This window comes from Corvus hawaiiensis, chromosome 4 (genome assembly GCF_020740725.1).
Source record: "Corvus hawaiiensis isolate bCorHaw1 chromosome 4, bCorHaw1.pri.cur, whole genome shotgun sequence".
NCBI classification, from domain to species: domain Eukaryota; kingdom Metazoa; phylum Chordata; class Aves; order Passeriformes; family Corvidae; genus Corvus; species Corvus hawaiiensis.
In genome coordinates this window covers 26,259,574-26,287,417 of record NC_063216.1, presented here as the reverse complement: position 1 = coordinate 26,287,417, position 27,844 = coordinate 26,259,574, and the positions used below count along the sequence as shown (strand labels likewise).

The window sequence follows — 27,844 nt, the reverse complement described above, 5'->3', positions numbered from 1 at the left end:
GAATTCTCCCTGGGGTTTCCTTCTCATCTGAAAAACCAGCGCTGAAACAGTCTACCACAAAGGCAGCACCTCACCCCGAATTCTGCATCCTGGTACCTGAGTAACCCCAGCCAACAGTTTACATTGCCCTCTGCTTATCCCTACATGAAATTTGATAGATTTAACCTGGGACACCCAAAATAGCTTGGGATGTGGTTATCAGAGGCCACTCCCTGGGTGATACTGCTGATGATGATAGCAACTGGCTCTCTTCAAGCCCACAGGTCTTTCCTATAAAAGATGGGGTCATGGCTGTAGAAGGTTTTCCCTGCAACATCCTCAGCCCTGTGGTCTGCTACAGCAAAGGTTTTCTCTTCAGCCTTCGGAGGAGAGGTATGGAAACAAATACATGGTGATTGTACTTTGTCAAGGAGTGGCTTTGTTGGGAAGTGATAGATGTCGCTAAATCTGGTTAAATTTTGAGATTTTAAGGTTTGAGAACTATGTATATGTCAAAGACACATTTCCTTCCAGTCCTTGCTTTTGTTCTACTTATGAAGTGTGTTTCTTTCATCTCTCAATATCTGTCAGTTAAAATTAAAAAATACTAGTTATACTAAAAGGCAAAGGTGTTCTTCAGGATTGCTCGAAACTGTTACAAAAACTTAAGTCAATGTTCTCTCATAAGTTTTGCAGATTGTTTAAATTATGATCATGACTAAAAATATTCTGGTTTGAGGTATATTGTTACCTCTGCTAATGAAGCAGCTAGTGAAAGATGCAGCAAAATCAAAACAATTTTTCCTGTGTTAGGAAAGAGGCAATTGTCTGCTTGTAGATGGTTTCATTCCAGCTCTTCAACAGCCCCATGGCAACTAAAGAAATTTTGCCTGTAAAAGTAATGCTAGAAAAGACACTTTCCTGTACTTTCAGCTGTTCATAATCCTGTGTAGTAGCTGGAAATGAGGAAAACCATAATAATGTGATCTGTTTGCTGGGTCAGTCCCAGATGACAAATAACTCCATAGAAAGCTGTTCCCATCTCTGGGGGGAAAAAACCAAAACCAGTCTCTGATTTTGTCCAGTTTTGTTTAAAAATTCTCCATCAGGTGGCTTCTCTCATTCTCCCTGGGAAACCTTGCTGAAAGCTAGACCTTCTTGCTTTCACACTACATGCAGTCTGTGATTCATACAGATAGCTCGATCTCAGTTTAAATCCTGTCACAGAAGCCCCTGGGATGGGCATTTGATTCACTCATTCACCATCCCTGTGGTGAGTCCTGCAGAGCCACCAAATTACAGCCTAAAAATTCAATGTTTGTCCAGATGGATGTATCCCAAGCACTTTCCCCAATCTCTATGGCGGTGAATAGGCTGACTTTTCCACCCCATGGATCTCACTTTTTATAACAGCCTGTGGAGAATGGGTCTTCTCTTCCAGGGTTGCTGGGCTCTCCACTTTCTTCATTCTGGAGGGAAAGCTGGTGTCCAGGGTAGTGGGGGGGAGGGAGTACAACCACCAAGTGACACAGCATGGATTTCTGCAATCGTTATAAATATTTATTAACAGGTCCTGTAAAAAACAAGGAAAATGGTGAAGATTTGCTGTTCTCTCCTCCTCTTAAGTTTGCTCAGCGGGCAACTGAGCGCCAACCCTGGACTCAAAGTGAGGATCACCCAGAAGGGGCTGGAGTATGGTATGTGTGACGTTCTCAGGAGGCGTAGTGGCATTCCCTTTAATACTGATATGACAAAGGAAAGAGAGGGCAGTGGGAGTAAATGACCTAATGACAGGTTATAAAGGAAAGGTTAACAGCACAATAGAGCAAAGTCAGTAAGCTGCTTGACAGCATTGAACATCATAGCAAGGTTTATCTGACCTCAGATATTGAATCAGTTAGTTCAGCTCTTGCCATGACTAGGAGTGAGACCTGAAATAGCACTGCTGGGTCTCAAGTGAGATACCACCTTCTTGCTGATTCTCTGTCCATCACATTTCCTAAGCCAGAAGCATGTAACTATGAACTCCCAGGCACTATCAAAGGCAACTGAACTGGTCACTGTTTTCCTATAGCCAAGGAGGTTGGGCTGGAAATCCTGAAGCAGAATATGGAGAAGGAGCGTTTCCCTGATTTGACTGGCCATGAGAAATTTGGGCTTGGTAATGTCAAATACAACATCTCAAGGTAAGTATTCTCTCTGAGGGAAAATTGTGTTTGACTGAAATTTGTATCTTGTTTTGTGTTCATTCTGACTCATGAAATACAATTTTTTTTTATCTTTTCTCTCTCATGCTCTAGAATACGTGTTACTGCTGTTGAATTACCCAGTGCTTCCATCTCCCTCCTACCAGGGTCTGGGATAAAACTGGTGATTGGAAATGCTTCTCTAACCATCGATATGAACTGGAACATAAGGACCTGGATGTTGTATGTACAGCTTTGCATGTCCTGGGATATTTTTCTTGATGGATAATACAAAAATGCATATTTTAGTTTATTCTTGTGACCCCTTCATGGTAAAGGTGCTCTTTATCAGCTGGCAGCAGTAACCCAGGAGCACATACTGATGCTTCTCAACAGGTCTGCTGGTGGGAGACAGCCCCTGCCCCCTCAGACATCAGCACTGATGAAGAGCCCAGGTCTGAGAAGCACTGCTGCGAATAGTACAGGACTGCTGCTCTAGCTGAATGCTGTCATTGTCCAGCCTGACAGCTAATGACACATTTAGACAAACTGTAGTGTGGTGGATCACAGTCCAGTATAATAAACCCTCATCGTGCAGTCACACTATTAGAAACCCTCTGCTATGCTATCAAGAGATACAGTTCAAAAGCTGATGGAAAATGGATGAGCAAATGGCAATATCCTTAGAGCAGTCTCCACACCTTCTTAGTCCCAAACTGTTCCAGAGGAAAGAAAACCCTCTTCCCTTCCCCACAACCCACATTACCTATATGGCTAAAGTGATTGAATTACAGCAGTCTCTGATCTGCACTTCTGCCAGGGACAGCAGGGCTGCATGCAGGGGGAGGGGACCTAGGAGCTGATGGGGGTGACACAGCAGGAGGCACAGTGCCCTCGCTGGCAAGCACCCAACACAGGCAAGCAAAGCAGAATAATGGCAGTGACCAGGAGCGGCCACGAGTCTGCATTGCCAGGCAATTCCATAGTGAAAAGGTGGGGGGTTTTCAGTTTTTATTTATTTTCACTTTATGCAGCAAAGACAGTGGAAGAGGCACAGTGCACATTTCAAAGGTGTTCGTTACTGCAATCTTTTCAACACCCCTGGATAATACAGGCCCCACGTCAATATCCCTCACCAGCTGCCAGACAACTTCTGGTGACATAGATATCAAGCTGAATGGGAAAAGTGGGTAAGTGGAAGAGATCTGTATAAACTCTCTCAGAAAATAGTTGTCAATGAATGGCACAGGGATAAGTTCACAAACTAGGGCACACAGAATTGCTTTTAGGCATCATAGGCACCAAAGGTGAGAACTGGGACCCTAATACAGCATTAAAATGGCCAACATTGATATTTGTCCTTGTATTTACACACAGTAGAAGATAAAGACAGAATCAAACAATCCCTTGTGCTTCTTCAGCACCACTTCTTTCAAACTGCTGCTCTAATCTTCAGCTCTAGGTAGAAGTTACATACCTGTACTATGCTTCACTCCTCCTAGTCACAGTGCTACCAAAATTGAACAGAACCAGACTGCTGTCTGTTAAGCCTCTGGATACAGCCCCATGAAACAGTATTTCATTGTTTTCTTATATTTTTCTCACTTTCTGAATACCACTCTTGTCACCTTTTTGGGGGGTTGTTTTTGTTTGTTTATTTTTACTTGTTTTGGAAGTTCCTAGTGCAGAGACTATTTTGTACATATATGATGGTGGTACCATGAAGAATTCCCTTCTCATAAATATGAATTAACCCAGGCTGAGATGCTCAATGGTGAAATTATCATCTTTTAAATGGTGTCTCTCTGATAGTTTCTACATTTCAAAAAGCTCCCATGCCATACTAGAATATCACACTAAGAGGCCATTAAATTCATGTTCTGCAGCGATATCTGATCTCCTGTTAATGACCATAGTGCTTGACCCATTAATTGCCTTCTTCCTTCCCTCTAGCTTCCTGCATAACTTCTTTATCAAGTATCTGAAGAAACCCATTCACAGGAGCTTGGTTACTAATGTAAGCCTTTCACATTGTGTAGGGGAGGGGTGTAAGGAGGATGGCATTCACAAGTCAGTGCTGTGAACTTTGCAAAGGAAGAACTAGAAAAATAATCTTATAATAGTCCTATGCTGGTCTGATCAGCACAGTCATCATTCTGCCAGCCGGAAACGATTCCAGATAAAGTGCCAGGTTCATGGCAAAGATACTGACACAGCTACATTCAACCAAGGCACCAGTAGGGATGGAAAATGTAGTTATTTTTCCATTCCAATGCAGAGTAAGTTCCTGCCTGTGTACCTACCTGCCTGGGGTTTAGGTCATTTTTGGGCTCGGCAGACGAAACATATACTGGGCAATGCATAGAGAAATTATAGTATATCAGCTGACAGTAGGACATATTTCAACTTCATAGTATCAAAGAGGTGAGTAGTTCTGATGACATCCTGCCCAGAGCCACTGAGAGGAGACAGAGCTTGAGATGGCTGTCATTCTGTCCAGGGATTTACAGTTGGACTCGATGACCTTAAGGGTGTTTTCCAACCTAAATGATTCTATGATTCTGAGATCTCTCTCGTGAGACCAATATGAAAGCCGTCCTCGCACTATTTAAGGTTGTGGTTTTGTCACCCCCATCAGGCTGCCTCTGGAAACTTGCCTCTTTTTTGCAGCTCTGACATATGGCATGCTTACCTTGCACCAAGCAGAAACCTTGGGGATCCAGTTAGCTGAAGAGAAGCCAGATTAGGTGTTTTGATAAACAAATGCTGCAATGTGTGTCGTGCAGCAGAAAGATCTGCTAGCACACATGTAAGAGGTGCTTACACATCCAAGCTAATCAGGCTATAACTTGAGTGTGATTTTATTACAGTCATGTCCCAATATCAGAGCTGGGATCCAGTTGATAGATGAAGACCTCCAATCACTGAATGGTGAGTCATTAGTGATACCTTTCCTTCTGTTTTCTCTCTTCTGATCAGTGAAATTCGGTCACTTCCTAAATGGCAGCTGCTTGGCGATGCCTCCAGGAGTGGTATCAGTCCTTCTGCTCCGTCTGCTCCCTTGCATACAGAACCACAGTTAAATAAAGACTGGGCTACTTGAGCAAGAAATTTGTGTTTATAAGAGCCAAGGACTTGGTAGCAATTCTCAGCTTGCAAGTGTGGCAGTGTGCACTTCTGTTGTGAGAAATGCCACTTAGAGGCCACACAGTACTGATGTTGAGGCAGTTTTCCCTTACCATGCTCCAAGTCCTCCTGCACACACAGCACTTTACAGGCTGAAGCCTGCTCTCCTAGTCTGCCTGGAAATTAAGTTTTACTTGCCTATTCATCAGACTTGCGGGAGGCAAAATGAAAAAGCTTCTTTGCAAAAACCTTCTCACTTGAACCACTTTGGGTTAGATTTGCAGGCATTTAAGACACCCCCAGTGTTGGCCAGATACCATGTGCAAAACACGGGTATCTAAGCAAATCAGGCACCCTCCTTCTGGGAAAGTATTTGCACGTTACAGGCACTTTGGATGCTCTTAGAACTGCTTGACAAGAAATCCCAACACCTCCTTATGCCCTGAAGCACTGATATGGCTATCTCCTTTTTTGGGTTAGACCAAACTTACTTTCCACAATGAGAAAACAACAGACAAACTAGAGGAGGTGCTTTACAGAGGGTGTCAGTTGAAACATCAAATCTTAGGTCAGAATGCATGTTAGGAGGTTCCTGGTTGTGTTTTTCTCTACTCTCTGGAACAACTTGTGTTACTCCCTGTCAGAAACTTAGATTTAAATATACATAGAATTATTTCTGTGGTTTTTGTAATATTGTGTGTCTGATCTACCACCCTTACAGTTGCAATGCAGATTGATGATTTGGCTGAAGTAGACTACTCCTTAAGTAGCTTGCCAGCAGTATTTCGACCATTCATTGACCTGGACTTAAAGGTAGTTGCCTGAAGTGCTCTTTGCAAGGTTGCTGTGCGTTCCATCATTCTATGAGACACTTTCTAAGATGACCGTGATTGTTGTTCTGAACATAAAGGCTCATTGCCTGAGAAGACAGACATTTCAAAGCATTATTGTGTTTGTTACAGTAGTAATTTGTAACAATCCTGTTGTGAAATGAACTATTTAAAGGCCACATCCTTTTCTTTAAACAGCTGTTGAGTTGGTTGTAAAAAATAGAGAGCAGTTAAAGTTGACTAAGCAAGGTAGAAGAAAAGAGAAAGGGAAAGGAAAGAAAAAACTATTCAACCTCATCATTCTCTCACTGTTGATTAATATCTGGGACTTCATTGTTCAGTCAGTGTAATATTTCCATACATGGGACTAACTAGATGTGTCTGCTGTCAGATGAGAGAGGAAAAGAAAGAGCAAGACTATCAGAGCAAGAATTAAGCCTCTGGCTTCCTGAATGGGAAGACAGAAGACCCTTTCAAAAGCACAGGAGCCCAAGGAGTCCTGCCGAGTCCAAGGACTTGAAAGTTTGTTTCAAATTAAGGATAAAAGTCTCCTTATGTACTGAAATTAAAATATGACTAGTTCCTCATTCTGAAATTACTTTGTTGAGGGTAGTTGTCATCATTATAGTATCTGAGATCCTTAATTAAGTTTAAGATGCCTTGTGCTTGGTGCTCTACAAAGGCAAAATGAGAAGACAGTCTTGTCACAAAGATCCTATAAATTAAATATTAAAAGAAAAGGACAACAGGGAAATAAGAGAGGTGGAAACACAAAGGAACAAAAAGTTTGTATCTGTTTGTATGGTAGACACTGGTCTCAGCATACCAGCTCTGCAGCTGCTGTGAAACTCTTCTAAGTATTGCAGCAACTAGATTTTAAGCAGGGACTTGAGTCAGACTAAAGAGGTAAAATCATGGCTGTTCCAAGAGCTACTCTCCCATGTAAGTTACTGTTGCAGTGGGGATCCTGCAACACGCATATATCAAACCAGGAGTCCCGTGGAAAGGAAATATATATGGACAGACAGATTCTTGATAGCTGTTTCAGAGATGTTTATTCCTCCAGCCGCATGGCCAGAGCTCTGCCGAGGAACTGTTCCAGTCACGGGACCAAGGGTCCTTCTGCCCGCGCAGGGAACACAAACCAACCAATGGGAACGAGGCTGAGCAGGGGCAGGGAAGCCCCGTGCCTGTGCCCTCAGGGCCCCTCTCCCAGGGCTACACGGCAGGGGAGGGACCCCAACAAGTTACATGGAGGAAATATACTAAGCAAGTGTCTGGTAAATCCAGCAAGTGAGTATTGAGTAGGAGGTCACCAGCTGTGATCCAGAACTTTGTAAGCATTTTGATAGTCCTTAAAAGGCAACAGGAACTTTAGAGCTAGATGAGAAAATAAAGACAGACAAAATACACTTGAGATGAAACAGAAACAGGAGAACTAATAAAAAACTTTAACCTTTAAATGTCTTCATCATTTTAAATCAATTTTTGTTTCATCTGGATGCATTTGGACGTATTAGATCTGCAAGGCTTGACTAATATAATGAGTAGTGCAGAAGACACATAGGCATTTTAGGTTTGTCTGACATAACTTTCTCTCATAAGCCTTTTGTCTGCACAAGTTATCAGCTTGATTCTGGGTAAAGTAAGGTGCTGATTTTAACCAAGACCTCTGGTTTTAGAGATCAATTTTGTAATTGAGACCATTGGATGGCTCTTAAGTAGCAGTTCTCAGATTTAAATTCTTGGAGATAAGGATAGGAGAAAGTAAGGCTTTTCAAAAAGGAGGACCACTAGTCATGTTCTTCATGCATTTAGACCCTTAATTTAGAGGGTGATCTGAGGTGGCAGACTGTCCTTGGTAGGTGACCAGTATCCCAAAAGACAGATCCTGGGCCTCATCTGTGAGATGTCCAAATGCTGGAACTTGCCCTCACCACCTGCTTGAAAACACCAAGCCTTCAGGGTGTACTACAAAGCCTGCATACTCATTTATATACCAAATGAATAGCCTGGGCAAAGTAAAGGAAAGTAGCATTCCTTGTCTGCAGTCATGGTAAAATTATATTTTGATTCTGTTTTTTTTATCTCTGACAATAACTCTTAGGGCGTAGCCTTTCCAGCTGGAAACTATACTGACTCTCCCTACGTGCCAGCTTCCTTCACAATCCCGGACCAAAGTGATTCCATGCTCTACCTTGCCTTCTCTGAGTATTTCTTTCAGACCTCCTCATTTGCTTACTACACCACAGGGGCCTTCAACATAACCATTGCAGAGGAGGTGAGCAGGACACAGAGGAATGGGGTCAGAGTGGTTCACATAGGGCTTTGACCTGCCAGATATCAGTATGTGGCCATATAAAACTCTTAGTTCATCTGTAGAGTCCTGAGACAAGAGATTATAAATGCTAGGGTGTTGTTATTCTCTTTTATTTATGCTCTATATAGATGCCTCAGGCCACAGCCAGGCATGCCAAGTTCCACTGAGCAAAGTACCAAATACTGCCAGCTTTGTTACAAAAAATAAGGGGTTTGTAGACCTGAGGCACAGACTTCACTAATATGGACAAGGGATCAACTCTGGAGAATCTTGCAGCCTCAGTGGCTGAGGGATCTTCATAGAATGAAAGTACTACAGGGACCCTGTAAGCAAAGCATATGTCAAAGCACAGCATCTGTGCCTTGGAGGCTGCCTGACTTGGCTAACCTGACTGCAGGAGGTTCAGTAAGTCCCAAACCCTATAGACTGCAGCCCAAACTATAATGACACTAAGCATTTGCTTTCTGAGGGATTATTTTGGCACATATTATTGGGAATCTGCTTTAAGTATACTGAGTCTCTTGGGAATATTTCTGAGGGGTAAAAACTCAAAGATTCATTGAGATGACAGTAACAATGCATTTAGAGAAAAGCTGACCATGAAGGTCAAATCTGGTAACTCATTTGTTTTCTCACTTTTCTTTTTCCTCCAGACTTGCAGCTATTTTAATATAAACACAGAGATATTTGGCACTATCATCCCTGAGGTGAGTATCATTACTTTCACAAAGTCTTTGGGAAGCCACCCAGTGTGGGTGTCAAGACACCTCACTACTGGTGTATCCCAAAGGCTTGTAGGGCCAGCAGGGCACCTGTGCTGATGAAGCGGGCACATGTGTGCCTTGTAACAGCAGAGCAGATGGGCCTTGTCACTTCCCACCCCATGATGAGTTGAATGACTTGCACTGTTACCAAACATAATCTTGGCCCATAACCTTGCACATCAATCTTTTCTCTGGGCACCATGCCCAAGCCACAGCTGTTCCCACCTAAAACCAGCTCTGCGCAGCAAAAAGCTTCCAGTCATGAGTCCTGCTTTGAGAGACCTCCAAGAGGGCCTCAGCTCAGAAAAAAACACTTTTCTCCTCCCCAAACCTGCATAATTCTCTTTGCTTTGCTGCTGGCCTGTGACTGATGAGCAGAAAGACCTGGGAAGGGACCATGTGCAGGAAACTGAGCTAACAGATGGTCAGGAAACATTACATCCTATGGAACAGACAAGGCAGATGCACAGGATTTCCATTTATTTTAGGTGGAGGAGATGAATATAACAGGACAGGGAATATGAGCACAGATGACTTCTACCAGCCTTCTGAGACAGAATGACAAACCAAAAATGAGCATAAGAAGCCCTAGGCTATAAATGCCAAGGATGGGTGAAATCAGATTAATGGTTCAAAGTACTTCACATTCTTGTTTGCTTCCCAGATGTTATTAAGTTCCCTCCTCAGAAAGGTAAGAATTCTCCAAGGGCAGTCATGTATGGTGTTCTCCATAAAATGCCGTGAGCATTGATGCTGATATTCCACCCCCTCTGTTTCAAATACTGAACTTGGTGAGCCTATTCACTCTTCAGGCAATGAACAGAGTGAGGCTCCTCTGAGGACAGTCCAGAGGAGGAACCCATCTCCTGAGATGGGTGAATTTCAAAGTGAGTAACTCCTGAGCTCTTTTATTGTATGACTAAATTCATGGTCCATTTATCTCCTCTGTTTAATTTAGTATTTAATTTCTCTTGAAATTATATGGAAAAATTTGTATTCCTCAAGTGGAAGGAATTTTCCACTGCATTCCTGAGTGACCAATACTGTTAATTTAGCACCACAGGAAATCTTTGTTTCCTTCTTACCTGAAAGAATCTTATGTTAGCAGCTATCCTTAACCTCATCATAAGGAACTACTTTAAAATTATTGCTTCAAAACTGAGAACATGCGGTATTCTGATCCATTTTATGAGAAAAGTGCTTTTCTTTTTCTCTTTTTTTGTCTTTGAATCTTACAGGTAGCTAAATATTCAGTTACACCCAACCCAGTGATGTTGAAGCTAATGGCTACTGAAATCCCTATCATCAGCTTAGAGCAGGATTCCTTCACGGTAGAGATTCAGGGCTCCATGGAGGTGTTGGCTGTTCTGCCAGACTCAACCACCCAGTCTCTGTTCACAATGAACATAGTAAGTACAACAAACAAGGTGACATTTAACACAGGGTTAAATATGTTTGTTCCTTCCTTCTGTTAAATCTCTGTACAAGAAACAAAGAAAATGCCAAATTTCTAGTACTTAAACATGCAAATCCCCCTTAGTCACAGGTGGTGTAGGCATGACCTCACCTAGCCTATAGGACATTTCTATGGTAAAGAACATTCTCCTACAGATGGACAAAAATCCAAACATATAGTGACTCTGATTTGATTAACCAAGGTTTTGTTCTGTGGAATGACAGTTCAGCAAGTATGAGTCATGCCTCTTGGCAACTTGTTCATGGCTTTGATTAATGAAATCTCATTACCCCATTTCAGGTCCTGTCAGTGCCATTCAAACAAACAGACATTTACTGTGTGCAGCCTTGCAATGAGAAAGTTGCATTTACCTAAAACAGCTTCCATACATAACTGGAAAGATGGTATTTATGTGTTGGTGACTAATTCACATGAAGGGTCGTGGGGTTTGTTATGTCTGGTAACCCATGGTTTCTTTATTCTGCAGGCAGCCAACACCAGCATTTCTCTGAATGTATTTGATCAGAAATTGATGGGCTCGCTGTGTTTGAACAGGTAATCCAACCTGGGATGAAAAAGATTTCCAGCCCTTTGGAAAACAATGTTAGCAATCCCAACATTAGTAGTTTAGACATATGATCAGATAACTATGAATATGTTTCGCTGGTAAATTCACCTGCATTAGTTTCTCTAAATCTCGCAGCACTTGTACAGTTTAGAGGAGGCAGGAAGCTTCTCTCTGACAACTGCCATGTCCCCAAGGGACTGCCCACCAGCTGTGGATTGCTGCAGGGCAGTGGTCTCACTGGACTTCTCTGGTTTTACTTCTACTCCCCTCTGAGCTAGGTAAACTAAGCGTGTAGGGCAGTTTGGATGACCATAAATCATCTGAGAGTTTCCTTCATCACTTTCCAGCTGGCAAGATGTCATGGTTTTCTAGACAACTTGTGCCACTAAAGAATGTCAGAGCAGTCCAGGGCACAGTAAAGAACCTGGGCCCCTGCAGGTCCCCTATGCAGATATTCTTAGAGCAGACATTCACTAACTGAAGTCCTGCAGCTTCCAAGGGTCAGAAAGCTGGAGACCAGAGGCTAGGTCATTTACACATCTAGTATGTCACATTTCATGGAGAAGAAGCTCTGTATACCAGGACCTCACAACTGGGAATTGGGACTCCAATTTCATAAAAGTCCCTAAGAAAGACACAGGGTTAAGAACATGCAGAGTTCATCAGGGCAGAGAGATGTTAGGAATTTAAGGAGGATAGTGCTGATAGCATTTTCTGCAGTAATTTTCAAAGAGGAAAATCTAGAGTGTGCTGGAAGCTGGTTTTGAGAACTCAGGTACTGGTGCTGAGGAAACTCAGAAATCTTTTGCTGGATACAAGAGTGACATAGGGAATAAGTATTTCAATTTGGAAACAGAGGCAGTAGCAACAAAGCCAGCAGCAGCAGTACCGTACCACGAACAGATCCTTTCTTCCTGGTAAGACTCACACAAAAGCATTATGCAGATGTACCAAAATCTTTGCAAAATGCCTGACACCCTGCAAGTCCTTGGTAAAATAAATTGTCAGTAGGATTTCCAAAACAGCACAGAGGGAGAAGCACACTCATATTGCTGGCTACAGCTCTTCCAGCACACTGTTGCATGGATGCTCAGCAGTGCTTCAAGAAAACCACGTCCTTCTCTATGCAGCAGTATGCAGTGTGTGAAATTGCTTCAGAAATCTCTTTACAGATGCTTCCTAAGGCCTGGAGCTCTACAGCAATGACTGCACACGATTAGAATAAGTGTGTTTATCCTTTCTTAGTGACTCATCTTGTTTCACTTCTTTCCCTCAGGCTCCAGTTCTCCCTAGCCCACTCCAATGTTGGCTCTTTTGAGGTAAGTGGGTAGTTGAAGCGTATAGGAAATGCAAACCAAGAATATCAATGATATCAAGGCTAAAGAGTAAGCAGCTAAATTTTATCTGTATTTCCAAATCATTAGGCTTCATTCCCAGATGGCTCTTTTCCTGTCCTCTGGCAGCCACCTCTCTGTTCTGAACTTAAATATATACTCTTTGGGGCAAGTTAATGCTCTGCAAAGGAGACATTCTGTAGTTCCCCGGCTGCAGTAAGCAGAGATCTGTCGAATCATCCCAGTGAAACAGAGTAGACCTGACCTGTAGCAGCATAGCCGAGCGCCGTCTAATGGTCACATGTATGGCTGAGGCACAGGCACTCCGTGGGCTGCAGTGACGCTCATCAAGGTGCTCGGAATTACGGCAAGGAGGGGGAGTCGAGATACTTCCCTCAGATGCCTGAAATATGTACAGTTGTAGCCTTGCAGGGGAAAACCGTGCCTCCGCAGAGAGTCATTTCATTCTCAGTATAATCAATCAGTTCCAAATATCTGAGGAGAAAGGATTAAAACTGTTCTGGTCCTGCTTTGCTATTGGTGATAAATTATCTCACAATAAATAAAGGAAATAGACTGTTTTAAATTAAAATGTTGGCCAAGCATAATGAAATCCATTTGTATTTTGCATCCCACTTCCTTTGCATCATTCCAAAACCTTAAGCTCCAAAGTTCACTTGAGCTTGTGACTCTTTTGAGGCCAAAAGAGAGCTGGAAGTTGAATAAGAGCCTACTAACTCCACCCAGGATTAGGGCACAACAGTTCTACTGCCATCAGGAAATGATGGCTAACTCAGTTTTTCTTGTCTGTGGCAGGTCTTGCTTCTGGAGAACATCCTATCTTACATTTTACAGACTGAAGTAATTCCATCAGCTAATGGTAAGGTTGTATTTCAAAGCATCAGCTAAAAAGCTTCCAGCAGAATGTGTGATTCTACAGACTTTCTGATTAAGTTTTCAGCTCCCATTAATTGGAATGGAAAATGACCATCAGCCAGTAAGCAGTGGAAGGGGGAGATTGATCTGTAGGGGTCTAAGTGCTCCCTCTCACTGGCACTGTTCTGCAAAAAGGGCAAAAATTATTTGGAAAGTAAAAATTCATCTGCCTTCATCTCAGTCTAGGTGGCCCTGATGCATCAGGGAGAAAAGCATGTCTCTCTCATCTGCACACCTGCCTGAGGCCACCATATGTGAAATGTGTTCCTTTTTATTGGACCAGCACAGAGATTTTGCCTCTCATCAATCTTATTTAAGGCCCTGGAGGGAGGTAGAGCTTTGTGTCAGCCCTCTGTACTGGGATGAACATCACCTTCTTTAGTTAATGGATACAAATGGGAACAGGTTCTAACAATGGTAGAGCTGTATTAATAATCCCTCAGGGATCATTAGGGACAAATCACTGAGTATGTAATGTGTTGGACATGAAATGCCTTGGTTTGGCTGCAACATTCTGCCAAGAGAGAAGCACTTGTAAATCTTTTTTCCCACTGGTAAATGAGCAGCTTAGCTACGTCCCACGGTTGCTTGTGAAGACTAAGAGGCTAATTGGTATAAATGACCTACAAGTCTCTGGATAAACAGTGTTGTTGAAAGGCAAGTGTTTATTATCTTTCAGATGCATACCTAAATCATCTTTTGCCTCTTTTTTTAAGCTAAACTGTCAAAAGGATTCCCTCTTCCCAATCTGGCCAATGTTACCTTGACAAGACCTCACATTACAATTGTACAGGTGAGATTTTGATACTTACGAAAGATTTTCTTTTATGAAAGGTTATCCCTCTTTTTCCTTTTTTTTTGCTAGGCATATATTCACCTTCTATTGTGCCAGAAAATTGCTGTATTTGAGCTACTGAAGTAGTAAAAATGGGTTTAAAATGAGATCTGTAATAGTGGTAAAATTCTATTAGAAACAAATGTATCTTTCTTTGAGAGGAAAAGTTAGAACTGAATATATAACTATGGAGTGATCAAATGCACAACTTGTTCAGCCTTGCAAGTTGCAATTCAGTATAAAAACAGGTTTAACATATTGCTCAAATTTGGCCAATCACATCAAATTAGAGTTATCACTACCTCACAGTCCTGTTGAATACTTAAAATATGAGTGGGAGGCAAATTCAATTTTGTGCACCTAGGATGCCCAGATTTTGTCAATATTTGGTGATGATGACTCAGGTTAGTAGCCAAAAGTAGTTAGTGAGCTCTCAGAAAATATTTTTTTGCCTTCTGGTTATCCTTCTCCAAATCTAGCCCTTAGTTTGAGCATACAGAATGTTGCTAGGCAGTCAATCAGTACAAAGGCATTGCTGACAAACAAATGCCCAGAAAATGAGTAAGCCTCTTGCATTCCTCCACTTCTTTACCAACTTCTCAAAGTTATTTTCAGCTTTGCAGAGACTCCTAAATCTTTGTTTGCAGTTAAGCACAAAACACAGCTCAGGAAAGGAAATGCAAAGGTCTGTATGTGCTGACAATGGGGGAAACTTTAAGGACAAGTTTAGAATAAATGGCTAATTCTTAAGTGGCACAAATTAGGTAAAAAATAATCCCACCTTGTGATGATTGCCTAGTTGCCTCAAGGCTCAGATGAACCTTCCTAAGCAGGCTGTATGATCTTTAGATTCCTTCCTGTCACTAACATGGTGCAAAGGGATAGCACCCAGGGAAAGATGGAGCCTTTTTGCAAAGCTCAAAGGACAGAGTTGTATAAAACTTGTACTTCCAAGGCTCAGCTGTTCTCAGTAGATTTTTGGACGTTAAACACCAAGATCAATTTGAAATAAAAAAAAAAACAAAAAAAAACCAAAAAAACCAAAAAAACCCCAAAAAAACAACAACAACAAAAAAAAAAAACGCAAAACAACACGTTCATTTTAATTCATAGTATGTCCATGACTGTTCTTCTCCCCACAGGGATACGTATTGATTTCGACTGATGTCCACTACAAACACTAAAGGAGAAGACAGACCACTTGTTAAGCATGAACTTCAAATCAAGACAATAATGTGACTCTGAAGACTGAGCACTGTCCAGTTCTGCTGAAATGTTTAACTTGAGCTCTGACAACCCCCATCCTGGTTAGGGGCAAGAGGGGGTGCTGGGAATCAAAAAAAGCTGATGGAATGGTTAGCTGGTATAATGGTGGTAAAAGCAGACCCAAGGGAAAACATGTAACACATGCTTGACATTTATTTATTCTATAGTTTAACTGATGCAAAAATGTTTTTAAGATTAATGACTCTTTTGAAATACAATTTTGTCTATATGCTTCCAGAAAGATACTGCAATCTCTTAAAATGGGGAAAAGTACATTGTCAAAATTCTGCTAGGGCAGATACAGCTGCTAATATGTTTCTACTGTAACAATCTTAAACACTTCCCTTCTGTATGCAATGCATGAAGTATGGAGTGAGCCCTCTCTAGAACCATGGAACTGTCAGACTGGGAACTGTCCCCAGTCTTTGCAGTGTCTTAACATAAATCTTAAGATGCAGAAGTGGGAACAGAGACAAAGTGGCACTACTACTCTCCCTCTCTCCCTGCAACTCTTCAAATCCTTGTGCCTGTCGTGTGCCCTGTTCAGTGCTGTTTAACCAGGTTAGATACGTTTAACTCCTTCAGTGTTTCTGGGTAAGTCCTCTAAATCTAATTCTCTGACATCTTTATCTGAATTGAAAGTGAGATACTTTTCTTACTTCATTTGAGTATGTTATCTTACCCTCTTTCTTTCTCCTCCTTTTTATCCAATACTTTATTAGTGTGCAAATGTGAACACAGTTCTGCAGAGGGCCATGCCTGCCTACAGGCGCTTGTGCTTTGGCCAAACCCGGACGGGAAGCCGGCTCTGGCCTCCCAAACACCTGTTTCCTTCATGCTGAGGAACGCATTCAGTGATGAGGTGCAGGCAGCTTTTGCCTGTCTGGAGCTGAGAGAGCTCATCCCACGTGCTGCAGCGCGGTACCTAAAAACCCCACGGGCCAAAGCTACTCTGCCCCGGGGATTAGCAAGCACAGAGACTTGAAAAAAACACTTGGGTTTCTTCCACGCAAACCAGCCCCAGCCGTACGTGGTACGAGGGAGGAGGCAGCCAGGTACAAACGCGACGCCCTGCGCTCCCTCTCGCACCCTGGCCCGCGGGTACCGGGTGCCCAGCCCGGGCTCCCCCAGCCGCGCCAGCACCGCGGCAGGCGGCCCGGGCATCGCTGGGGGCGGGCCAGCCCTCGGCACGGCTGAGGGGCGGGCGGGCGGAGGGCGGCGCCAGGAGGCAGGGCTGCGGGGGAGGTTTGAGCCTCGGCGGCTCCTGTCCGCCGCTGCCGCGGGAGCGCGTCAGTTCCTGCCGCCGGCCCGGGGCTGCCGTCGGCATCTGCGAGCGGGAGCGCCGCCGCCATGAGCCGCAGCTACAACGATGAGCTGCAGTACCTGGACAAGATCGACAAGAACTGCTGGCGGATCAAGAAGGGCTTCGTGCCGAACATGCGTGTGCGTGGGAGGGGGCCTGGGTGACCGGGGCGGGGGAAGGGGCGCGGGCTCAGGCGCGGGGTCGGGGTCGGGGCGGCCCGGGCAGCTGACGGCTCTCCCCACAGGTGGAGGGCGTTTTCTACGTGAATGACCCGCTGGAGAAGCTGATGTTCGAGGAACTGCGCAATGCCTGCCGCGGCGGAGGTGGGTCCGGCGGGGAACGGGGTGCGGACCCCCTGACCCGGGGGGTGACACAGAATCACAGAATCAGTCGGTTTGGAAAAGATCTCTGGGATCATCGAGTCCAGCCTGTGACCGAGCACCACCACGCCAGCTAGACCCTGGCCCTGAGTGCCACGTCCAGCCTTTCCTTGAACACCTCCAGGGACGGTGACTCCACCACCTCCCTAGGCAGCTCATTCCAATGTGTAATCACGCTTACCGTGAAGGAATTCCTCCTAATGTCCAACCTAAACCTCCCCTGGCACAAATTAAGACTGTCCTGTTGTTCTGTCACTGGTTGCCTGGGGGAAGAGGCCGTGTGCTCTGCCCCAGGCCCGGTGTGTGTGCCCGCGGGTGGGTCTGGAGAGGCGGCAGACAGGAGCCAGTTATCCTGCCGTGTGTGCCACTGCAGCCCCGGGAGCAGCGCAGGCTCACGGCAGCTGTAGCGCGTGCTGTGCCCAGCTGTGGCGGGTGGGCCCAGCACTGCCGGCTGCACCCTGTGCTCAGGAGTGTTCCCTGAGTGCCGGCTCTCAGAGTTTGCAGTGCCTGGACCTGTTCTCTGTGGGGCTGGAGTGCAGGGCTGGATCCGAGCTGCTGGCTGGGCCGGTGGGAGCACACTGCTGTTGTTAGCACACACCCCACTCTATTGGTATGAACACAACAGAAATTGGACTTTAGTGAAATAAACACCACATTTAATGAAACTGCAGACTGTGCACAATCCCAGGTGCTTTACACCAGATTTGAGGGCTTCTCTTTTGTCAGTGTTTTACAAACCCTCTTTAGAAAGTGTTTCATTGTGATTATCATGGTAAATTACCAGTTCACTTTTTTTAAAAAAAATCTTTTTCAGGTGCGGGGGGCTTCTTGCCTGCTATGAAACAGATCGGGAATGTGGCAGCATTACCTGGCATTGTTCATGTGAGTAACTGCTCTGAAAACCTGCAGTTTTGCTGTTCCCATTTGCCTGAGATTATTGCATTCCAAATGGGAACTCTCTTAGGAGAAGAAGTATGGACCAAAGTTTCTCTCAAGGCAGTTTGTGTGTTAGGAACCTGTGTCTGAGTAGAGAGAGCTTGCAAGGGCAGGCTGCAAAACTAAGTTATCAGAAAGGGAAGTACCCACTTACTTCATTGCTTGTCTTTGGCATGAAGCTTTTCATGCTGTTTCAGTTTCTTGAGCCACTTTTCCCCACTGTTTATACTGAATGCTTGTTGGTTTTGAATTTCGTCTGCTCTGGAATACATAGAGAAGTGTGGAGAGAGCAGGAGGTGGTGCTGTTGTCTCTATTATTGTTGCTGGCCTGATGTGAGTAAGGAGCTCTCCCATGCACTCAACACTGCTTTCCCTCATCCCGTGCCTTTTTGAAAGCAAAGCATCAGATAGAATGATGGAGAGGGAAAATGCTTACCTGTCACTCTATTCGAGAAGTGCAATGATGTGGAAAGGACCCTTTTCACATTTGATATTGCATATATTAACAAGTAACAAATAACGGAATTTTTTAAATTGTCTCTTTTGGCAGAGGTTTTGAATTTATGGATGCAGTAGAAGGCAGACAGACCATCATGCTGTTAAATGCCTTAGGGGTCAGCCCTAAATGGAGTAAGGTCGAATAATAACAACCTGCTAAAATGGGAATTTTGGCAGGTAGTTTGTAGAAGAGATGCTACAATCATCTGCATATTCAAATCTTCACTTTTTATTTCCAAAGCAAGGATTTCTTGGAGGTGGCAAGGAAAGGCAGAAGAAGCAAATAATCCCATTCAAAAGTACTGTTCACTTCAGTGTGTGATAGCAGTTTAATAGATACTGAAAAGTTCCAGTTTCTGACAACTTTCTGGGTGTCATTTGCTTCAGATCTGCTCTCTGCTTTCTTTGACTGTTCTGTAAGTGCAGGAGATTAGATACCCACCTGAATTGACATGTTCACTCTGCCTACATCTGAACATCCATTCTCTTGGTATAGTTGTTTGCAAATGTGACAACCACTGCCACAAGACAAAGTATAACCAAGGTGACTCTGCAGCATGCAGTTTCATAAAGCTTTAAAATTGCCTTTCAGAGATCAATAGGCCTTCCAGATGTCCATTCTGGCTATGGATTTGCTATTGGCAACATGGCTGCCTTTGATATGAGTGATCCTGAAGCAGTGGTTTCACCAGGTAAGGATGACTGACTTAACCTGCTCTGAGAAATACCTGGGATGCCATAAAAATACTTTTCAAAATGGCAGGACTTTACAGTACTTTACATTCAGAAACAAAGGAAAAAATACGAGAATCATAGGGAGTTAAGGGGTGCTTAATTCTTGCACTTAGAATCTTTATTCTTTATTGAGCAGGTATTTACACTGAGAACAGCTAAACAGTAGAGGGAGAATTGGCCTTGTGTTTGTGTCTTGGCCTCATGATATCCCTCAGTTTTGAAGGGAGAGCACAAGCCTTTGGGTTTCACCAGGTTGATAAAGAACTGACTAGTTTTTTAAGCAGTGTTTGTAAACATCTTTTGAGGGTATTTCTACCATTTTACTTAAAACGTGACCTTAAAATATGTCTGTCTTCTTAGTAAACACCCAGCTCTTTGGTTACTGACAGTCTGAAGCTTGTGTGGTTGTCATGAAACTTGATACTCATGTGTCAGTTTTGCTTTGATCAGTCCTTGGGTCAGAGTCAATCAGGAACACTTGGTCTCTTAGTTTGGTATTTCTCCTCTAACATTAGTAATACCAGAACCTTCATATTAAGGTGGCATGATTATTTTTCACATTAGGCCCTGCCTTGTAGTATTTACTATTATAAATAGTAAGAGTTAAGCAAAACACCAAGAACTGAAGTTTAATATTCCTTGTAAGTATTTATTACTTCTTATAACTATTTATTATTTATTCCACTGAAGATTCAAAAAAGAACTTACTTTCAGGGATTGCTTTCAAGAGCGTTTTACATCAGGAAGCCATTCTAAGACCTGTCACTTTTCTTCTGACCTTAGGCAGAAGAACAGGAACATTCTTTCTACTTCCTATGGGCAATGTGTTTTATAATTGTGTCCACTTCTCTTTGTCAACTTGCTGGAGTAACTTTGTGAACTGAGAGCTCTGTAGGCAGTCGTGCAGCTATGTCTCGAAGTCTGAGGCTTCATGTAAATCTGTTAAAGCTTACTGTAGTTCTGCTTTTTTTCCCCCAGTATTGCGTCCCAAAAAAAGGAGTGAGATTACAGCATTCAGTACATGCTCCTTGACATGGCTTTTTCTCCACTTGTAGGTGGTGTCGGGTTTGACATCAACTGTGGTGTCCGCTTGCTGCGGACAAATCTGGATGAAAGTGATGTGCAGCCTGTGAAAGAACAGCTCGCCCAGGCTATGTTTGACCACATTCCTGTGGGTGTCGGCTCCAAAGGCGTCATCCCCATGAATGCCAAGTAAGAGAATGACTTTGTGCACACATCACTGGAGGGGACATCTCTGTTGTTTGTTTTGATTCAAGATTCATCAGTGTGGGACTTTTAAGAAGGAAAAAGTAATTCTAAAATGCTTTCCCTTCTTTCTGCATATGTGCTTTACCAGGACTAGCATAATCATCAATGCACAGTCAGCTCTTTCTTCCCACATTTAACCCTTTAAAAGTTCTTGCTGGGTTCTCATTTCTTCTGACAGAAAACTTCCATGAACATAAAGGTATTTTGTGAAAGGGATGAGAGATAGGATAATAGAAAATAAGATATTTCCCACCCAGCAAAGAGGAAAAAGTGATGACTTATCAAAAGTTAATGTATTCGTAGAGCTAGATTTTCATGAAGTATTAAGAAGATGGACTTGTTAGGAGAGTAGGAGCCTGACCATAACATCATAGAATAATTTAGGTTGGATGGGATCTTTTGAGGTCATCTGAACTAACTCCTTGCAGGAAGGATCTAAGTCTAAGGATAGGTCTAACAAAAAAATTGCATCAAGTTGCTTAAGGCCATATCCAGTGGAGTTTTGAGTATATCCAAGGATAATCATCTTATGTAAGTGCTTGATAATTGCAGGGATTTGGAAGAGGCACTGGAGATGGGTGTGGACTGGTCTCTCCGGGAGGGCTATGCCTGGGCAGAGGACAAGGAGCACTGTGAGGAATATGGAAGAATGCTGCAGGCCGACCCCAACAAAGTCTCTTCAAGGGCAAAGAAAAGGGGCCTGCCTCAGGTAATGTTGTTTCAGGAGGGCTGTGCATGCTCCCAGGGCTCAAATATAAAGGTTAGAGAGTAGTTCTCTAATTCTGTGTCTTGATACTCTGTCTAGCATTTCCAGGCAGGGGGAAAGGGGAGATGGTGAGGTCAGTTCTGAATAATTCTTGACAGAACTGCAACAGAGGAGAATAAAACTGGACGTACCCAAGGTCCCTGGGGCCATCAGGTTTTCATCTGTTAACACCTGGTACTGGCAGTTATATTGGGTGGCATTTCCATTTCCAGATGTATTTTGTTTTGAAGAGATAGGCAAGTTAATGTACAACTTCTGTGCTTGTTTGCTCAACGAGTTAATAGCAGGGCAAGAAAAGATACAATAATAAATGGAACTAGCTCATAACTGAATCACAGTTGAAGGTTGGATTTCATTTCTAGATATAGTATGTCATTGCTCTCTGTGGAACAGTTTGATATGGCTATACTAACGACACATTTGTAAAGCTTTCTGGTATATTCTTGATATTAATTGATACTATTCTTTATTAATTGGGGTGGTGCCAAATAACAGCATTTAACCTCCAAATAGTGTTTTGTCCCCAGTTTTCACATTTGCCTTGCAAATAAGCAATCATCTGTTACGGAGTTGAAAAAATTTGGGCTTGGAAATGGAATATCTTCTTTTAATCTACTGAAAAGTTCTAAGTACCTAATTAACAAGATGTTGTAATTTCTTTGTGGAGTTATAACCGAGTAGAAAACTGTCTGCCTTGTCTATACAAACTGAAGTCTCAATACTCTATACTCTTCCCATCCTTCAACCAGGCCAAGTAAGTTGTAAAAAAGTGGCGGCACAGTCTGTGCGTAGATCCTGGTCCTTTTGTTTAATCACAGTCTTGTTCCAACAGCACAGGTAGTTTAAAATTTGAACAAAAAGGAAAGTGGTGGTACTACTGTGTTCTACTTCCTTGAAGTTTATATGGGGATATTTTTTTCCTGAAAAACCTTTTCTAAACCCAAAACTTTGCTGTAGCAATTTGTCCTATTGCCTGTTGCCGTAGCTCTCCCCTGTGCTCCCCGAGGCTGCTTTCCCTGTCCTGTCTGATCAGTGTGTTGTGATTGGCAGCTGGGGACCCTGGGAGCTGGAAATCATTACGCCGAGATCCAGGTGGTGGATGAGATTTACAACGAATATGCTGCCAAGAAAATGGGCATTGACCACAAAGGGCAGGTGTGCGTGATGATCCACAGTGGAAGCAGAGGGCTGGGCCACCAGGTTGCCACAGGTATGATCTGACTAGCATAGCTACCTGGAGTGAGGCGAACTCTTCAGCATGGTCTTGTCACTGACAGCAAACTCCAGCACCAAAGAGCACCTCTCACAGTGAATTGCTGAGAGCATCCTGAATTGCCTGGTCAGGTGTTATCTGTTTGCAAACAATTTATGACGTTTTGCCACAGATTTGCTTTTGCATCTGAGAAGTAGCCTTGGGTTTGGCCATTGGACAGATGAGTTCAGTTTTAGAATATAAATTATAGACATCCATCTTAATCTCAAAGATTGCAGCAAAATTAGGAAGTCACTTAGAGTTACTGTGTTTATTCCCAGATGCACTGGTGGCTATGGAAAAAGCTATGAAACGGGACAAAATCATAGTGAATGATCGCCAGCTGGCATGTGCCAGGATTGCCTCTGCAGAGGGACAGGATTACTTGAAGGGAATGGCAGCTGCTGGCAACTATGCCTGGGTTAACCGCTCTTCCATGACCTTCCTAACACGACAGGTAGGAGCAGAGTTGTCTCTGATGCAAATAGTTTTGCTGCACATCTGCTTTATCCCAGACATAGAGAACAAAGAGTAGCTGGACTATTTAACTTCATTTCTTTTTTATGTTTCTTAAACTTTTTTTCTGGAGAGACTTGCACAAAGCTGCAGTCATGACAATCCATCTAAAACCTCTCAAGATCACTGGATTGTACTTGGCAGAAGCTGCTTAAGCAGTATTTTGAAAACGCCTTGAGCTGGAAAAAGAGGATACAAGAAAATTGGGGGTTTTGTTGCTAAAACTGGGGGTTTTTGTTGCTAAAGCCAACTTTTCAGAGTTGCAAGAATTTGTCTAGTTGATACCTGACTGATTTACAGCAGGAAGCTGCCAGCAGGCAGAGAAGCAATCTAGGCAGTCCAATTCTGTCATTCTCAGCGGTGTTGTATTCAGTTCCACTGTGGCTGAATTATGATGCTCTTGTATCTCACATCCTGATTTGCTCTCTTTTTAGGCCTTTGCCAAAGTCTTCAACACAACCCCAGATGACCTGGACATGCACGTTATCTATGATGTGTCTCACAACATTGCCAAGGTGGAACAGCATGTAGTGGATGGAAAGGAGCGGACTCTGCTGGTGCACAGAAAGGGATCAACCAGGGCCTTCCCTCCTCACCATCCTCTTATTGCTGTTGATTATCAAGTAAGTGTAGCTTTGGGAGAAGGGAATAGAAGGAGAGTTCTGGATTAGTCAGACAATTTTAGAGTCCCTAACAGATGGCTAAATGCTGTGAGTTCATTTTTTAAGGTAACAGCACTGGAACCCTGGTGGGATGGCAGTATTCTGCTTGTCTGTGCATTAGATCTTTGGGACACTGAGCTCCTGCTTCTGCTCCACACCCAAAGTGGTTGGAAGATGATGAAAGGAAAGAAGTCATTTATGCCTAGGGTAGGCTTCAGTGGTTTGCCTTGTCTGTCTGTTGGACACAAGGCTTTTGATCTACTGGTCTGCATTTTTCAGTGCAGTTAGTTTTCTAGAATCCTTGCTTCCAAGCACCTGAGACAACCAGGGATGCTCTCAGGGAACGTTAATCTGACCTCCTTTTCTGGAGATAGGGTTCCTCTCAGACTTTAATAGAGTTTTTTCAGGTTTTTTTTACGAATGAATGCTTTTCATCCACAGCTGACTGGACAGCCCGTTTTGATTGGTGGCACGATGGGCACCTGTAGCTATGTCCTCACTGGCACAGAGCAAGGCATGACTGAGACCTTTGGAACTACTTGCCATGGAGCTGTAAGTCAAGAAGTTGTTTTGGGGAGGGGGTGGGATGAGACTCTCATCCAGAGAACAAAGTTGTTCAAGGGTCATCTAATGTGTGATTCATCTGTTGGTCATACAAGCAGAGAGTAGCCTTGCCAGTAGTGCCTGGCCAGGAGGACTGCAAGGTAGAAGTCTTTGTCCCTTACTGAGTAGTTTTGACTACTTCTGCAGAAAATCTAGGGGATGCTGCTTTTTATAGGGCAGATGTTAGGATGAAGGTGTGGAGAGTAAGCGCCTTTTACCAAATTCTGATATCTCTGAGCTAACGGGAGGGGTTAAGTGTGCTGAGGCTGTCTATATAAAACTCCTCAGTAATTAGAAGGAGGTATTTCCTCCCTCGTTATTCATGACAATATGAGACAATAATTGAGGAAGAGAAGTATCTTCCAGTAAATTCCAAGTCTTGAACACTGTTTGGTTTGGGTAAAAAGACACTTGCAGACTAGTGTGTTATACAAATGAAACTTTCCTAGCTGTCGTACCAGAGGTGTGATTTTGCAGGAGCCTGTGACATGAAGGCTAAATTAATTTCCTGTATTGAGATTTACTGTGGTCTATGCTCTCAGTCATTCTGTTTGCTTTTAATGTAATAATGTTTTTCTTTGATAAGGAGTGTTGTTTTTCCAAACTGCTACAAAAATAGCACTAACAAAACATGTTGCCTAGGGCCGTGCACTGTCTCGAGCCAAATCTCGACGTAACTTGGACTTCCAGGATGTACTGGACAAGCTGGCTGACATGGGCATTGCCATCCGTGTTGCTTCTCCCAAACTGGTCATGGAAGAAGTGAGTTTAGTGCTTCATTATCTTAGAAGGAAGAGGGGGTCTTGCTCCCGGCTGAATGACCCTCTCTGACCTGATTTTCTGCAGCGCAATTTTTAAGTGGTTGCCAGTACTGTAAATATGCAGCTTGTGTGATTTCTGATAGAGCTATCAAATTTTTTGGGAAATGATGTGAAGTGTTCTCTATCCTAAAAGCATGCTGAAAGGGGAGATGCCTGATTGACAGGTTTTGGGGTATGTTTTTTCCTCTTCTGCCTAGTGATAGGGATAATTGCTATCTTTGTGTGAGCATCTACAAAAGTAGCTATGTTTTATGGATTTTCTTCTTGAATGATGTTCTCCCTGCTTTAAATTTACCTTCCACTGCAGCTTTCATGTAGATTAGTAGCAGCTTGAAAGATCTTCTTTTAAGATGAACTCCTATATTTGCTCAAGAATAGAGCTCTGAATGGTCAGAAAACTTTGAATAATACGACTTCCAGTTGCTCTGCATTAACATGAGCATGCCTTTTCTGTTCACAACCTCACTCATGAAAGTGTGTTAATCACTTGGCACTCTGCTTTTATGGGTGTTGGTGTTACATGAACATGTTGATACATTAAAATCTCTATTTAAGGGCAGCTTCCTTGTCAGAATGGAGGCAGAGGGAGAAGCTCTAGAATTAAACCCTGACTGCTGACACTAAGGGGCATTGAAGATAAAGGCTGTCTGTAAAGCAGTTGGAGTCACTTCCTACTAGATAATGAGGCTTGACATTTTCACATGCTGGGGCACTGATTATCTGAAAAACTAGATTAAAATAGCTAGTATTTTATCTGAAATATGATGAGAGCTTATTTGGAAAGCTAAGTGTCTTACAGATTTCTTAGATATATAAGGTGTATGTATCAATATGTTCACCTACTTCTACACCCTCTATTTATAATTATTTTTTGAAGAGTGGATTTCAAAAGCCTACATCTGACTTCCTGTGACTATGGGTTGTTTATAGTTTTGTCTTTTTTTTTTCCCCCCCCCCCTCCAGGCACCAGAGTCTTACAAGAACGTGACTGATGTGGTTAACACCTGCCACGAAGCTGGCATCAGCAAGAAAGCCATTAAACTGAGACCTATCGCTGTTATAAAAGGCTAGGAGCCAACAAGGCACCGATGTCTCCAGGCCTTACACAAAACTGACTAGAATTACCATCTTCCCACACCTCTTGGACTCTGTAGGATGCTCAAATATCACATTCCTGTTCTGGAAACACAACAGCTGAGGATACACCTATTTTTAACCACTCCTAGCCATAATTAATGCCCCTCCTCCTTGTTATATGGCATTCTTTTCTTGTGAGGACAGGGCAAAGAAACAAGTCTTGGTTTTTGTATGCAGTCCTTCCTTCCTCCATTTCCCTGCTCAGGCAGGACTTCAGACTTGCCTGAGTTGTTACTAAGTGCTGTGCTGCAAGACCACCTCCATCAGTGAAGGTGAACCAGACCTGCTGTCTCCACACCTGAGTGCCTGGAGCTCTTTCTGCATGTGGAAGTACTCTGATAGACAGGGTATTGCACTTGTGGGCAGGGGGAGGCTGCCCTGTTTGCAGGGACCTTTATGCATAGTCTATACTGTTGCATGTTTTGTGGCAATTGGGTAAGAAATCTGGAGTTGGGAGTGGTCTCCAGCTCGGGTTGAGAGGAGCTAGCTAAGGTTGAGATACAGTCTTACCCAGCCTCTCCCGTTTAACACAGCACCTGGTGAACTTGGCTCAGGACAAGTAGGTATTCCACATCTTTTGGAAAAGCTGAGTAGAATGGAGTATGTTGCCTTGAGAGGTTTTGTTTACCTAGTAAAAGTTGTAACTTAGAGATGTGCTGATCCAACGTTTTAAAAAGCTCTAAGCATGTAAAAGTTGGGTTGGGTAGTGCTGCTCACTGTGTCCCACAGCTCTGATTTAAGGGAACCCAATTTCAGGGTGGGGCCCAATGCAATGGGCCTCACAGTGTTTCTTTTACATTCATTAACCAAGGCTGGAGGGGAAGCTGACCATCCCCACTGGATCATTTTGGGGGATTACAATAAAATGGGAGATGGACACGGCAGTGTATCTGTGTCATATTTATTCTGTGTACTTAAAAGCAGACAACAGATGTTTCAGTCATATATGAGCTTGAAACGCATTGTTTTGTGGCTTCAGGTGATGGATCTTGCTAAGGAATGTGCAGATGGCAGAGTTTTTGCAGGATACAAGGAAGGGCAATGCAGTGCTGTTTTCCCAACTTGGTTATGACAGGAGTGTGATGCTATGACTTTCTCTCGGCCGTGCTGAGCCCGCCTCGCTGGACAGGGGATGGCGCCTGCCTGCAAGGCTGGATGCTGGCACAAGAGGGCGGCTGGAGGGAATCAACACCCCCAAAGCAAGAGTGGAGCCCTGCCAAAGACTCGTGTAAGGGGAGCAGATAGTGATTGATGGACTGCAGTGCCTTTTGATGAAACATCCCTTCAAGTTCAGGATGTTAGAAGGCATAATGGTATTTCACTGTCGTAATCACTTTGTTCTTACGGGTTTCTTAGGTTCAAATAC

The 27,844-nt window shown here is 43.4% G+C and overlaps 2 protein-coding genes across 2 annotated transcripts; both read left to right on the top strand.

The window, feature by feature from the left end:
* Positions 1–71: 71 nt before the first annotated feature.
* Positions 72–15,997, top strand: BPIFC (BPI fold containing family C). Its single transcript, XM_048301731.1, has 16 exons — positions 72–372; positions 1,550–1,676; positions 2,054–2,165; positions 2,280–2,408; positions 3,200–3,355; positions 4,119–4,182; positions 5,036–5,096; positions 6,013–6,104; positions 8,229–8,402; positions 9,095–9,148; positions 10,444–10,614; positions 11,149–11,216; positions 12,506–12,548; positions 13,380–13,443; positions 14,216–14,292; positions 15,477–15,997. Exons 2-16 carry the CDS (start codon positions 1,571–1,573, stop codon positions 15,516–15,518), a joined length of 1,413 nt encoding a protein of 470 aa, XP_048157688.1. The 5' UTR covers positions 72–372; positions 1,550–1,570; the 3' UTR covers positions 15,519–15,997.
* Positions 15,998–16,885: 888 nt separating this feature from the next.
* Positions 16,886–27,362, top strand: RTCB (RNA 2',3'-cyclic phosphate and 5'-OH ligase). The gene is made up of 12 exons (XM_048301779.1): positions 16,886–17,043; positions 17,148–17,226; positions 18,098–18,165; positions 19,310–19,409; positions 20,508–20,664; positions 21,274–21,430; positions 22,538–22,697; positions 23,021–23,196; positions 23,690–23,878; positions 24,359–24,469; positions 25,163–25,282; positions 26,305–27,362. The coding sequence occupies exons 1-12, from the start codon at positions 16,951–16,953 to the stop codon at positions 26,410–26,412; spliced, it is 1,518 nt and encodes a 505-aa protein (XP_048157736.1). The 5' UTR covers positions 16,886–16,950; the 3' UTR covers positions 26,413–27,362.
* The last annotated feature ends 482 nt before the right edge of the window (positions 27,363–27,844 follow it).

What these genes read in the sequence shown, in the direction of transcription:
- BPIFC (XM_048301731.1), top strand. Translation starts at nt 1,571, where the DNA reads ATGGTGAAGATTTGCTGTTCTCTCCTCCTCTTAAGTTTGCTCAGCGGG. An exon ending in AAGCTGAATGGGAAAAGTGG is followed by an intron (nt 3,356 to 4,118) that starts GTAAGTGGAAGA and finishes CCTTCCCTCTAG; the next exon opens with CTTCCTGCATAACTTCTTTA. An exon ending in ACATAACCATTGCAGAGGAG is followed by an intron (nt 8,403 to 9,094) that starts GTGAGCAGGACA and finishes TTTTTCCTCCAG; the next exon opens with ACTTGCAGCTATTTTAATAT.
- RTCB (XM_048301779.1), top strand. Translation starts at nt 16,951, where the DNA reads ATGAGCCGCAGCTACAACGATGAGCTGCAGTACCTGGACAAGATCGAC. An exon ending in CATTACCTGGCATTGTTCAT is followed by an intron (nt 18,166 to 19,309) that starts GTGAGTAACTGC and finishes ATTGCCTTTCAG; the next exon opens with AGATCAATAGGCCTTCCAGA. An exon ending in AGAAAAGGGGCCTGCCTCAG is followed by an intron (nt 21,431 to 22,537) that starts GTAATGTTGTTT and finishes TGTGATTGGCAG; the next exon opens with CTGGGGACCCTGGGAGCTGG.